The sequence below is a fragment of the Lynx canadensis genome, chromosome A3 (assembly GCF_007474595.2).
Source record: "Lynx canadensis isolate LIC74 chromosome A3, mLynCan4.pri.v2, whole genome shotgun sequence".
In the NCBI taxonomy this organism is placed as follows: Eukaryota; Metazoa; Chordata; class Mammalia; order Carnivora; family Felidae; genus Lynx; species Lynx canadensis.
In genome coordinates this window covers 65003338-65018136 of record NC_044305.1, presented here as the reverse complement: position 1 = coordinate 65018136, position 14799 = coordinate 65003338, and the positions used below count along the sequence as shown (strand labels likewise).

Genomic DNA, 14799 nt, shown 5'->3' with positions numbered 1-14799 from the left:
ATGAACAGGGGAGGGTCAGAGAAAGAGGGAGACACAGAATCTGAAACAGGCTCCAGGCTCTGAGCTGTCAGCACAGAGCCCGACGCGGGGCTCGAACCCACGGACCGTGAGATCATGACCTGAGCAGAAGTCCGTCGCTTAACCGACTGAGCCACCCAGGCGCCCCACTCTTCAACTTTTTAAGCCTAATTCTTCTCATGTGTAAAATAGGATCAAAGTTACCTGACAGACCCCTGGAGGCTTCAATAAAATGATTTCTATACGGAGATTTGGCCTAAAATTTTGTACTCACCACTTGCCCCCTTTCAGGTGCCTGGCTGTGTGTAAATTCTTGGTTTTGATTCAAACCACGGAGGGAGAAGGTGCCCTTAGTCCCCATCACCCTGCAGGTATGGAGGAGGCCCCTGAGGCCTAAAGAGAGCCTGTGACTTCTGGATGACAAGCCCTAGCCTGGGGGCACCTGGAGGGCAGGGCCTCGTCTTTCTCGCCTTTGATTCTCCAGCTCTCAGCATGGCACACAGCCCACAACAGGTTCTCAGATGATGTTTGTTCAGTCAATTGGTAAAGCCAGTAATTAACTAGTGCGGCAGGAACTACAATGCAGATGTCTAAGGAATCCTGGTCCCAATAACACCTAGACATACCTTGAAGGGAATTTAACTTCCCCTGACAACTCCAGGAGAATTCACACCTGGCAAACTGTAGCGGTCACGGGTTCCTGTTGGAAAGAACATCTCTGTTTGAAATAAACATGACCGTTATTTTCAATGTCGGGAAACAGGCAAACTTGAGGGTCTGGAGAGGGGGAGTAACTCACCCACTGGCAGCCAGCTGGCCCTTCCTGGCTGGACAGGAGGTACCCCAGCTGGTGAAGCCACTTGGTCTGTGGACATGACCAAGCTTGGGACCAGTACCAGCTGCCACTAAATGCTGGAGAGTGCTGCTTGGTGCTAGAGAAGATGCCACCATGAGATTGTGCATCCAGGGGGGCGGGCCTTTCAGCAGCCTCAGGGCTAAGCACCCAGAGGCAAGGTGCTCCGTGGAGTGAGCGTCTGCCCACATCACTGGTTCATCACCCACTCTGGCCCACCTGCTTTTCCACACTGGGGCACTCGGTCCTTGGTGACAGGCACAGTCTGGGGGATCCCTACATATCCTACATTTCAGCACATCCCATTACAAATCAGAGGTGTCTGTGGAGTAATGCAGAGCATTAAGAAGGGCATTATCCTTAGAGTCCCTGGATATGATGGGTCATTCCTCTCTGCAGGGTCTTCTGGAACTTGTCGTAGCCTCTGGCCACGGACAAGTTGCTGTGTCTGTGTGTATGGCAATGGTTGTATTTCCATCTATTTTTTTTTTAAGCTTCTAAGTGATTGTTTTAAAAGCTAATACACATACATGGGAAAGAAAAACAAGATTACAGGTATTGACAGGAAAGTCAATTTACCCTTTCCCCTCCCCAGAGGCAGCTGTCGTTCCCAGTGTGTTAGGTATCCTTGCAGAGACAGCCTACACACACACAAGCATAGCCACTAAAGTGTAAGGCCCATGCGGCTTTGTATTGTTTATAGGGTTCACTTCTGGGCCCCTAGCACTCACAAGTGTAACTGGTACAGTTGCCCAATAGCTAGAAGTTGAATGAATGAATGTATAAATCAGATATATTCCTGCAAAGTTCAAATTAGGTAGATCAAAGTCTTTGTCCACCTTTCTTTTACCTTCTGATTGGACAGTGGCTCTGTTTCTTCAACCAAGGAAAACTTGCCTTTTGGGTTTGCCATGAAGAGCTGATGGGAGGCTATGGACCTGTAATCTTGTTTTTCTTTCCCATGTATGTGTGTTAGCTTTTAAAATAATCACTTAGAAGCTTAAAAAAAAATAGATGGAAATACAACCATTGCCATATACAGAGACATAGCAACTTGTCCATGGCCAGAGGCTACAACAAGTTCCATCACTGAACGACTGCCTCCTCCAGGGTGAGCCCTCAAGTTGAAGGGAGTCTCTTCGGTGGTCCCACAGCATTCTGTTCTGCCAGCCGCTACACAATAGCTAAAACATGTCTATCGCCTGCCTCCTTCTGCAGGAGTATAGATACCTGAGAGCAGGGGCCAAGTTCATTGGCTCTACTCCCAGAGCCTACCATATCTTAAGTAAACAAATACATGATGTTTCCAATCAGTGACGGAAACTAAGGACGAAGGGGAGACAGAAGAGGTGATTCAGAGACATTCATTCTCATCTATGTGTGTGTGGACAAATGCACAGACTTCCCAGTCATCCCAGCTCACACCAGCTCACACCCCCCCACCCCAGCTCACACCAAAGGTCTGTAAAGAGGAGGAAGATAAAAGCCCCTGTGTTAGCAACTTGAAAAAGATGGTGAAGCACTTGATTGTGAAAATGTGAATGTTTCAACAAAGCTAGGTAATAAGGAAAATCAATAAAACTGTCAGCACTGGCCAATTTCAACTGGATAAAAGAATAAAGTAGTTGATCCTGAAAGACAGCTCTCTAAATTAGGTTAGATGAATGGAAATACTCTCTTGTTTTAAGCCAAATCATGAGGACATAAACAACAGTCAATGATTAAATTATAGGCCGCTTTGACCCAGTGTGAACTAAGCTGCAAACATGAATTTCCCAAAACAATCTTCTTTATAAGACACAGAAATGATGCATAGCAAGACAACAGAGACAGAATTAGAGGCCATGCCAGGAAACACGGGGCTCACTTCTTGACTAAAGATCTATTATAAATCCGCCCTTTCTAGAAGCTGCTTTCTTCAACGTAACTATTCCTTCTTCAATTACTTCATTAGTGAAATAGGCACAAAAGTCAATAGAAAATACACATCTATACTCCATAATGGCACAGGGGAAGGAGGCTTTGGTAGTGATACGAAAGAGCTCTGCTCTTTCAACACTCAGGATTCAATTCTGTTTTTCATCTGCTAATGGGTGGCATTTGGTCTTGTTAACTGTGGATGACTCATTTCAGAGGAAGTGCTTTGCATCTAGAGCCTATTTGGAAGGAAATGAGGGTTTCTTGGTTTATTTCTCATCAAGCATTTTAGCACTGTCTCTTTGGGACATAATAAACCCCTTGATGGGGGTAAGGTGCTCTGTTTTCTCCCCTTGGTTCACTGCTGACTGCCCCCCCCCCCTCCAATGTCTGGTGCATATGGTCATTTCTAGGAACAGGCATTTATTCCATCAGAAAATAGAGCCAAAAACCTGGAGACTAAGGGCTCTGTGTCCTGGGTATCAGTGGTAAGTACTTATGCCGGGGGGGTGGAGACGTGGGATACACACTGCAAGATCAATGTTTTTGCTCATCTGGACTTTATTTTCACTCTTATCAAGCCCCGAGGCTGCCTCTGTGCTCCACATGCTACTAGAGAATCTCCCATGCCCATGCACGTCGGGGGAGTCTGCGGGGTGAGCCGGACCACATCCCACTGCCTAAGGCACCTCTTAGGAGGGAGACCTCTCGGCATCTTGGAACTGGAGACTGACTTTGAAATCCCATGTTTGGGAAAGTGAGAGCCTTCTTTGCTTCTCAAGCTACGCTTCTCGTTAGAGACTGAGCAGAACTTGCAAAGAGAAAGAGGGAGTGTCAGGGCTTGCTGGGGGGACACAAGCTAGATAGGCTGGCGAGGAGGAGGGTGGTGGAGGTGGTGGAGCACTTACCATAGGACTCCATGTGGTTGCTGAGGGAGAAAAGGGGGGGGGGCAGAAAAGATACAAAGGAATGCCTGTACCTGGACTTGATCTTCTAATCCCCTAAGCCCCAAGCTTATAATAAAATGTGCTCTACTCAACATCGCAGACTTGACCAAACCTGACCTAGAACATTCCTCCTCCTTGGGCTCCAAGGTGGGTGAGAGGCCTTGACCATGAAGACACATCTAGAAAGAACTGCCTCCAACCTTCAAACACAGCTTAATCATTTCAGGTATTTCATTTTCTTGTTTGCACTGTATGAGAGTTTCTGTCTACAATACTGATAACTGTCTTTGTTAGGAAGCTCTTAGAGAAAACAATTTGTATCTATTTAATTTATCATGTCTATCCAACCTTACCTAAAAATAAAAGCCACAAAGCTGTCTTTGATAGCAATGATATGATGCCCCTGTGCTCAGAATGCCCCCCCCCCCCCCGGTTTCTTCCCTGTCAACCCAGGCGATCTATCTTTTCCTTTTCAGCCCAAGCCCTGCCTCTTCTCTGAGGTTGTCCTGGGTTATTCCAGCCCCAATTTGTTCTCTGAGGTTGTCCGGGATTATTCCAGCCCCAATTTCCCATTTGGAGCACTCTTGGTAAAACCCAAGTGAGCATTTCATATGATACTACCTTGCATTTCTCTCTAGTACTTTTGTCCTACAAGTGAGTCCTGGATTCCTAAATGAGCTGTACACTTCCTTGAAGGCAAGGCCTTCTTGGGTCTTGTGAAGGCCATCTCTTGTTTTCTGCTTACCTCCCCGCTTCCCATTCTCCAAACCCAGCACGGGGCACCATGCCGGGCACATTTGTTAAAGCGCACCGGTGACTATCGTTCGCTTGAACTAATGGTTCTTTCTAACTGTCTGGTAACTGAAGGCATTGGATTAAATGCTGTAGAATTCTCAGGAACTAGACCTGAGAGATGTTATCCAGATAGAAACTGCCCAGTGGGCGAGGCAGTCTCCAGAAGCCCTCCCCTTCTATTTCAACACGGAGGATAGCACTCTAATGCTGGCCGTGGAAACAGGGTAAGAAAGACAACTAACCTGCTTGGATTTGAATCACGTCTAGTTGTAGACCAAGCCTTAGTTAGGAACCCACCTTCCAGAAAGCCTGAGAAGGAACTAATGGCTCCTGAACTAGAACTAAAGGAGTTCTCATTTCTAAGAGAGCAGAAAAGAAATCTGCTTATATATGAAAAGGACTCTGGGTCACCTTTGGATTCAAAGCTAAGAATTCTAGCTCCTTATCACTGTAAAAAAAAAAAAAAGCTGAAGAAAAAACCAAAACAGAGTGTTGGGGAGGTCTTTGCCACGTTGGCACACTCACTACTGAGGCCATGATGTAGAGCAGGGCACCGGATTGCGGACTGGGGGTCTAGACCCAACAGGGTGGTGCAATCAGACTTTTGGCCTTGGGCGTGGCACTTGACCTCTCAATGGGACTATCTCCCACGTGGAGGTAACACTGTCAGGCACGTGCCCTACACACCTCTACACACATTACCATTTACGCCAAGCAGGTCTGATCGTGTCTATCTGTCCTTGCAACTTGCAAAAAAGTCCAGAAGACAGCTGCGAAGATGAGTTAAAGTTCTCAACGATTCCTTCAGAAAAGGTAAGGGATTTGAATGATCAACCTGAAGAGGAGAGATTTAATGACTGTCTTCAAATCCATGAAGGGCTTTTACCCAGGGGCCAGTGAGAGTGTGGGGCCCACATGTGCTCAGTCTTCACTGAGCAGAGAGGGCACACCCAGGCTCCAACAAAGACAAGTTTCTGACATCCAAGGCCAGAGATACAAACAGGATAGAGAATGTCCTTCTAGGAAATAGTTCACTGGGGGGAAGGGTGAGGAAGAAAGAGAAAGACAGAAAATGGGGCAAAACTATGGCAAGGTCTGAACTCTGCAGAAAGCAGTCTGTTAGCCCCAGGCAGATATAGATAGGAGTCTATAAATGGCCTCTTTGTCACCTTGATCTGTTCTTATACCTTTTTAATATGCCCCAGAGTCAGAAACCTGCCTTCAAACTGCTTCCCTGTATACCCTTCCCGCTGTTCCTTCACGGGCTTTGCCCACCTCCCTGCCTGCAGGGCTCCAGGGCCTTAGGACATTTACTGAGCATCACCTATATTCAAGGGCACTGTTCCCATAGCGATCTGACCGTAGTCCCTGCCATACACGGGATTATCCCCCCTCGCCAGTGAGAAACTCCAAACCAGTAAGCACTAGAGCCAGGATTTAAGGCCAGGACTGATGGGCTCCTGGGACTGTACTCTTCCTACCCCACCTGCTGGGGCTCCCAGGGAAGAGACTGAATGGTGTCCACAGCATGTGGCTGCAGGAAGAAGGGGATGGCGTGGGTCCTGCTCCCTGCTCTTCTGCTTCTGCAATGAGCAATCACTCCACTCCGAAACCTGATCGAACTGCATTATTAGCGATGCCTCTGTTACAAAAATCCTTCAAATTATTTAATTTCTCCTGCGTTTTATTGGAGAAGCAGTTTGGCAATCCAAACATATCAGTGAGACCCACTTTTAGTTCTTTCTGTTGTTGTGTAGGCTCTGAAGGACTCTCCGGGGTGAACACTGTATCTGGATGGAAGGCAGGGAAAGGAGAGCTTAGAAATCTCTGGGTCAGACCCTGCTGGCTCCTCTGGGAGCCTGCACATAGTGGTGCATTGTCACACCATTATAAAGAATCGGAGTAATGGACAAATTGCATCACAACAAAGGTAGAAAGGCTAACTAATGTGCACAGCAGGAGACAATACTTTGCACACTTGAGAATAACATTGCTGTTCATGCGTCTGTCACCTGGGCTAATTATGCTCTGATTTAAGTATTTAAGTATCCGGTGAGCCTGTAGTGCTATGTTTACCAGGAAGCCAGGTGGCTATTACTTAGGATAAAAGCAAACACTAAGAGGCACCCGACACTGGAAGATCCCACGTGAGTATTCTGGAAGGTTCACTACTGGGGATAATGTAGGTAAAGTGCCTGGTGTGGTGCCTATCCAATAGAGCCCATTTCCTTCAACACCTTCAACCTGCTACAGATATTAGCCAGTCCTCAACTTTGAGCTCTGATAGCTATTCACATGAGACCAGAGATCGAAACTGCATGACCGGAAATGGCCTTCACTGTCATCGTGCCTGACCCCTTATATCTGGGGTTAGGGTGCCTGGTTTAGCTAAAGCACACACCAGTCAAATCCCATTATGGTGAGCTGCACAGGACATGCAAGCAGTGGAATTTTATTAGACAGCTAGAAATCACATTAGCTCCAGCTCTGGCAGACACAAACGTCCAGGCGTTCTACAGTGTGTTAGCAAGAAAAAGAAACCTTTGGCACATCCTGGGTTTGCAGCCTCATCCCACACCTTTCCACACGGCCTCATCCCACACCTTTCCCTGGGCTCTTTGATGTTTGCCTGTGTTGTAAAGTGTATGTGATCGCTATGAACATAGGTATTTTTCTCCACTGATGGGACTGGAGCATTTGAGACAGGTGAGCTGAAGGGATGCCGGACGGCAGAATAACAGAGTGAACCTGTCAGCCCTGCTTCATTGCAACTCTCTTTGTATGCTTTTGTAGAATACAGTGAGGTGCTTTCACTAAAGAAAGGGACTTAGATAAGAATCTGTGAACATTCACAGTCCAGCTGGGACAACCGTGTTTTGCACTGGACCCTTCTCATGCAGTCTAGGTAACACATGTTGTGGCTACCCAACCTTTGCTCCTCTCCTCGCCCCACCCCCCCAACCCCTTCCCAAAACCTCTGGAGCAGATCTTCAAAGTCTCAACGGTATGATGGGCGAACAGATGTACAGAACGCAAACGGAGCACAACAAGGTCAGCTCCTACAAAGAGGTTGCTGGAACTCTTTCCCGCCATCCAGAGAAAGACTCCCAAATCCGGGAACAGTGAGAAAAAAAAAGGGGAGGGGGGCAAAAAAAGTTTTCCTTTTCTTCAGAGCAACACATGCTAGCACTTTACAGAGTCTGGCATGTGTCAGCATTTCTGAAGTAAACTCTATTTTCTTAAGATGAAAGAGATAAAAAAAAAAATACACTCCGAATTCAGCCCAATGAAAATTGCTTTGGCCATTCACATGCAATAAGCCACAGAAGCAAGGAGGAAAAAAATCAATTGCTTCTGATTTATTTACTCATTCATTTGTTCCCTATCCTTTCTGTCTAACGTAAAAAAGGGGGTCTTCCATAATTTCACAAGTGTTTCATCTTTTCAAAGCAAAAAAATAATAATAACCTAAGCCCTCCGATCGGTTACCCAGCATTTTGGCACAGGAAAGGTATATTTTGTTAATTTTCCTAGTTTTCCTATGACATATAGATTATGCAAGGAAAGGGGGAGTTGATTTTGCTCATCAAAATTTTCGCCGGGATCTACAATCAGGAGGCCACTGTAATACTTTTAGGTCTGCTGAATTTGGGATCACACGCTACGTTAAAAGCAGTGCGAGCTTCCACCCTAATCATTGCTTTATTTCTTAATCTGGGTGGTGGGTACACTGGTGCTCATTTTATTATTCTTCAGGCCCTTTGGCACATCTTAAATATTTCACACGAAACATTGCTAAATCCCTGAATCTTCTACAACAGATTCTATTCTGGGCTGCTCAGAGCCGAGGGTAGAGAAAGAAAGCTGGAAACGCCAAAATGTAATTGCAGTAAAGAGAAGAAAATGTACGAGACCAATTTTGGAAGGCTGTTTAAAGTTTTAAACCTATGCCAAATAATTGAGATCTATTCAAAGAGGACTGAATTCTATTATAAGCCCCATATACACACAATTATTGAATTATTCTGAACACCTGTTGAAACTGGGTGATAAATTAGCCAAATGAAAACCATCAGGCACAACTGTCAAGCACATCGTTTGACCCACTCCACGGAGTCTACGAGCATAATCTCTCCTCCCACTACTGAACTGCAAACTAGAGCTCATCCCTAAAGCAAGGAGACCATGTGGTGTTGTGACTTTGTGCTTGCAATCTCCAGCATTCCGGAGAGATGCTATAAAAGACCCCGGTCTTCCAGCCAGGTCTACAGGAGCTGACTGTCTTTCCCTAAAGACTGCCACAGTCCCTGCGTTCCATTATTTTCTCATCGCCAGGAGGAACCAGCCTTGGCCTTCCCATCCATCTTTCTGCCATGACATTAAAGCCAACTGTTCTGTCCTCCTGCGCGTAGAGAGAGGAGAGGAAAGATGGTTCCCAATAAATTCCAGCCCTAGTTCCCAGCCTCCCTGGGGCCTACATCTGCCACCATCTCCCTGTTCTGTGTGGACAAGGTTTTACTGTCCAGTCTTCCCTTCCACTCTGATTGCTCAGTCCTCGCCACCCGGCAAGCCTTTAAAGGTAGTAAATGTGCCAAGACAGGACGGAGAGAAGAGGGTGTATGGAGAAAGAAAGAAGGAAAATCCAACCATCAGAGAACGTCTACACCCTATTTCATCATCCAGTGGGGAGCAGACATTCCCTTACCCCATTATTTCTCTCTATAAGCAGGGCTTTTGCCTGCGTGGGGAACTGTAAAAAGAAGTAACACTTCTATAAAAGCTCGAAAAAAATAAGATTCTGAAATTTGACACCTTATTTGTTTCATTTCAGAATACCGTTAGACCAACTGGTTTTACTTCCTTCCCCCCACACTCACACACACCCCACGCGAGCCTCCGGGGAGAGGCTGCCGCTCTACTGAAGCCTGCCTTGTGCACCAGTGTGCAGGGACGCCTGCTTTGTTGGCCTTACTTGGTAAGTCAAAAATCTTCCCTCTGCTCCACCAAAGCTAACAGATGGCTGGTCCCTTTTGGTACACAGGCGTAAGCATCTTCAAAATAACCTTTTCCTTTGAAGGGTGCCAATTAATTAAATGTCACTGTAATACGTCCCAGCCACAGAGGGGAGGGAGACAACGTTAGACAAAGGGTCAATGGAAGAGAACAATGAGGAGAGATCACATCCTCCTACCTTCACCCGATGACCCCGACAGATCAATGATCACATACACTCTTCCTTCTGGCTCCAGATCAATCTGCAATTAAGAAAATGATAGTGACTCTGTTAATGCATTGTGGGAAACAGCTGGAGAGTTCCATGACTTTTCCACCCCGAACTGCTAAAACCTAGGGTCACAGCTCCGTTCAACTCGTCAACCTGTAGCGTGCCAAGTGCGGGGTGAATCAGGAAGGCAGGAGAATCGGCATTTGTGGAACATCAGCTGTGTCCCGGATGCAGCACGAGGAAGTCTGATACAGACCCAACAGGTAATGTCATCCCAGTGGTTCTCAACTGGAAGTGATCTTGCTGCACAAGAGAAACTTGGCACAGGGGACGCTTGACACAGGGAAGCTTTTTGGGACACAAAAATTATCTGGAGATGTTTTTCATGGTCATGTCTGGAAAGGGAGGGCTGCCAGTGGCATCTAATGGGTGGGAGCAAGGGATCGTGCTAAGTATCCTACAGCGGACAGATGGTACCCGCGACGAAGCATTATCCAGTCCCAGATGCCAATAGTGTCAAAGTTGAGACACCCCGGGTTACGCCATTTCACAGAGAAGGAAGCTGAGATCAGCGTTTTAGCGAAAGTGGCAAGGCTGAGATTCAGTGGCAAGACCGTCTAGAGAAAGCCGTGTTCTCTGTGCTACACAAACTGCTCACAGGGGAGGAAAGAAAAGCATAAGATGCCATTCACACTCTGAAGGTGTTTACACTCTCATCGGGGAGTTAAAAAACGGAGAACAATGCTGAACCCGGCTTGGTGATGAGCGACAGAGGATAACCGGTTAAGTATCTGGCAGGTTGGAAATCAGTGTTGAAGAGCAGTCTGGGAAGACGTCATGAAGACAAGAAAGGGGAGTCATTCAAGGTGGAAGAACCGAGACAGCAGAAGCAAAGGCTGGGAGTGTGCATGGTGCCCATGCAACACTGGAGGGCCCGAGTGCTCGAGCTGCGTGTTGATACGTGTGTTTTGCAAACCCCAGATTCTACCCGGGTTGTAAAGAGTGAGCCAATACTGCCACATTCTTACCATCAGCCTTCTCCACCCACCCTCACTTCCTCCCTGCCCACCTCCAAATCCAGCTAGCTGCTTCTATATAGAACCAGGCTGACAAGTCAAGGCAGAACGCCTGGGCCTCTTCCACTTGACATCTTTGCAAGGTCTGAACTGTCCTTACAGAAACTGTGTTCTCCATGAGAGAGGAGTAACTCTGGAAACCCTGGATCACCAAGTACCCCTGGTGGCCTGTCCTCGCCTCCGCAATTCCATCTGTCTGCACAGAGCTTTAATTGGCTCGTACGTCCGTGCCAGGCCCGTCTCCCCAGCAAGCTGTGAAATTCTTGAGGGCAGGAACCACTACCCCTCCTTTTCTGTTTCACTGTCTCCAGCAAAGAGCAGAGACACACATTCATCAAGCACCACTTAGAAAGGGTCAGTCTGGTGAACACCTCCTTCTCATTCAAGGCTGAGGTCAATTATCCTCTCCTCTCTGAAGCCTTTCCAGATATTCCCAGTCAGAATTGATCACCCCTTCATTTGTGCCCCGACGAGACACATGCACATCTGACCTACGGTTCCTGTAACACATTGTCCATATGTCCATCTCCTCGGCTAGGCAGAGAGTATGAGAATTACATGTATATATCTAGCGCCCACCTCACTGTCCATTAGTCAGGAGACACCCAATAAAGCTTCGTGGAGGGGGAAAGACTTTATGTTCAGAACTCTGAGAGCCTATTCTGGGGTCATTTGCCCCTGCAAGCCCCACCCCCAGGAAGGTAGGCAGGCATGTGATCTGTACTAACACGACATTCAAATGAAGTAGCAGGGGAAGAAGAGGTGGCTTTCCCACGATCACTATGTACTCTCTGTGAGGTGAAAAAAATTCACCTTGGACTGATATTCTCCAGGTCCCTCCCCCAGCACCTCACGCCCCTCACAGTACAGGTTTCCCGAGACATGCGTGAGCCCTACTTTCTTTGTGGACTCAGTCTTTTTTTTTTCTAATTTTTTTTTCTCAATGTTTATTTTCGAGAGAGAGAGAGAGAAAGAGAGAGACAGCATACCAGAGTGAGCAGGGGAGGGGCAGAGAGAGAGGGACACGGAAGATCCAAAGCCGGTTCTGTGCTGACAGCAGAGAGCCTGCCTGCCTGCTGCGGGGCTTGAACTCACGAACCGTGAGATCATGACCTGAGCTGAAGTTGGACACTTAACCAACTGAGCTACCCAGGCGCCCCCTCCCCCCAGACTCAGTCTATAGTGGTTGAGTGTTCAAGGTTTCTCTCAAAATTTCAGTTCCACTGGGGCACCTGGGTGGCTCAATCAGTTCAGCATCCAACTCTTGATTTTGGCTCAGGTCATGATCTCACAGTTCATGGGTTCAAGACCCACTTTGGGCTCTACACTAACAATATGGAAGCTGCTTAAGATTCTCTCTCTCTCTCTCTCTCTCTCTCTCTCTCTCTCTGCCCTCCCCCGCTTATGCTCTCTCTCAAAATAAATAAACGTTAAAAAAGACAAAATCCAGGTCCACCAAGAGAAGTCTCCAGTGGTTGCCCCACAGGGGCCGCTCACCTGAGTTTGGGATCTGGAGATTGGGATCCAGATGGAAACCCAATAACAGAGTGGTGATGCCAGGGGATGACTCTCCCTACAGTTTCTGTCCCAAGAATCTGTGATTTTAGGTTTCTGTCTAAAGAAAATGTTTTCTGGCACCCTCACCACTAGGAATCCCCGCCCCGCACACCCCCCCTTGCCCCCACACACACTGCCACAAGCATAACCCAGCCCCCACACGAAATTACAAACAGGAAAACCACCAGTCAGCTCCACTGAACAGAGCCAAACCAAAATCCTGTCCCTGCCACAAATATCAGGGGTCCTCTTGTCCAAAAGCATGGAATTTAAATAATGTATGCCTTTCAGAGATTAGATCATCTCTATTAAACCCTGCCAGCTAAATGAAACAATTTCTCATATCCTCCAACTCGGAGGTTTCCCACGACTTCGGACTGCATTGGCAGAATACAATGCTATCTGTGAAAAGCAGGGAGGGAGACAGAAAAGGAATGAGATGGGCTGCGAGGGCCTATTGGAAGGCAAGCAGCCTGCCTCTCTTTGCAAAGGGCGAGTGAGAACTTGTGGCAAGGCGGGGGACAGGTCATTGACGATAAAATGTATTAGGATATTAACATTCAAGATAGCAATCAGACACCATTTTAGCACCCACTGCTGCCTCAATGCCGATGAACTGCATTTCCAAACAGAAAAATAGAAATTAAGCTATTAAGCATGCCAAAAGCAACAACGAGCTTTGCAGCCTGGGCAGATGGCCACGGAGGGCTGGCCGGGCCCCAGCCGGCCGAGTGAGGAGGCGCTGAGAACCATGTAGGGAGGTAGGACTTCAACGCAGATGACTGGAGGCTTATCAGGTACAAAACGTGATGGAGTGTGCAGCAACCTCATGGTCAAATTAATTTAATCACAAGTTCTGCTCACAATTACCTGGCCCAGATAATGAAGCAACGAAGGTGCCCAGCCCTGCAAAACCCCTGCAAGCTGTCGATTGCCGTCACCACCAGGCAGCTGGCAGTACATGAAAGGAGGCCTCCTCTCTCCTCCTAGCCATTCCCAGGATTGGTTCTAAGCTCTTTCTCCTGCACTCAGCGTTCCTGCAAATGATCCCAGATGCAACCCTATTTATCAAATCGCCTTGAAACTCCTACCTTTACTTGATGAGTCTTCCCAGCTACCAACACAGAGATAGTATGTCTATGTCTGTTTTCTTTGGACCTCTAGCGCCTTTGGCTACCCCTCCAGCTGAGGCCAGGAGCAAGGCAGTAGAACAGTGGGAAAGACAAACACAGCCTTTGGAGTCAGACCAGGGCTGAATCCCAGCTCAGGCAATTATTTGCCTTCTCTGAGCCGTGGCCTCAGTCTCGTCATCTGTGAAATGGGCTGCTGTAAAAATGCCACGAAACACACATAAAGCACTTGGCACCCAGGAGGTACTCGGTACAGGATGGTTATGTATGAACCTACTGGCTCTCTGGCCTGAAGCAAGCGACTACCTTCTCTGAGCCTCAGAAGGCTTCTTCACGAAACGGAGCTAATAACAGACCCTGTCACATCTGTTAAATGAGATAGCCTGTGTAAAGCACTCAGCACGGGGCCTGGCACAAAATACTCAGTTACCGCTGGTGCTCTTGTTATTAAAAAGCCAAGTCTTCAAATGTGCTGCATAGTTCAATATTCCCTCCACTCGGTCAAGCTGTGCTCCAACAAAAAAGGCATTTTCTTGCCCTAAATTGACATTATTACATGCTATTCCAGGACATCTGACGGCGTTACAGAGTTGGGATTATCAAATAAAGCACTGTAGTGAGAGTTTCATGCCCAGCCTGTGGGGAACCCCGGGGCAAAACAGGCTATAGCCTTGGTCACCAGAGGGGTCATGAGGTGCTCATGAGAGAAGGAGAAGGGGAGGGGGACCGTGGAGCTTCCGAGCTCCCCCTATGCCTCAGACACCGTGTGGGTGCTTGATCTGCATTCGTTCCCTCAACCTCCCGTGTGGCCAGCAATACTCCCTACTTTTTGGATGGAAAAACTGGAGCTCAGAGGGCTTTAGGCAGGATTCTGACCACCTCCCCCCCCCCCCCCCCCCCCCCCCGCTCCCAAGGCTGTCTGGAGAAGACTCTGCCGGAGCTCCTGTCCCAAAACCCCAACCAGCCTGGGAAGCCTTCTCTGACAATCCAGGGCCAGGCCTCTCTTCCCAAGGCCTCCGGCTCTCCCGCTCACCTGCAACTGACGGGCTCCCCAGCCCGGGCAGCTGGTGACAGAGCAATGCCTCTGGCACCCTTCTGGCCTCCCAGAGCTTTTGGGGGCAACAGGCTCTGGGCGTAAACAAGAGCTCCCCTCTTGTGAATGAGGAACAAGGCAATGGGGAAAGAGCCTAAACCATAGAAACCCATGCAAGAGCCACCTCTGAAAAGCACAAAAGTACCACAGGCACTTCTCCAGGTGATGCCCGACTTCACAAATCCTTCA

The 14799-nt window shown here is 47.9% G+C and overlaps 1 protein-coding gene across 1 annotated transcript in view; it reads right to left on the bottom strand.

Annotated features, from left to right (window-relative positions):
- PRKCE (protein kinase C epsilon) overlaps positions 1-14799 on the bottom strand; it is a 497798-nt gene that overhangs the window by 304178 nt on the left and 178821 nt on the right. Inside the window, exon 2 of the mRNA XM_030310527.1 lies at positions 9722-9785. Coding sequence (XP_030166387.1) covers positions 9722-9785 — 64 coding nt within the window. The remainder of the gene's footprint in view (positions 1-9721; positions 9786-14799) is intronic.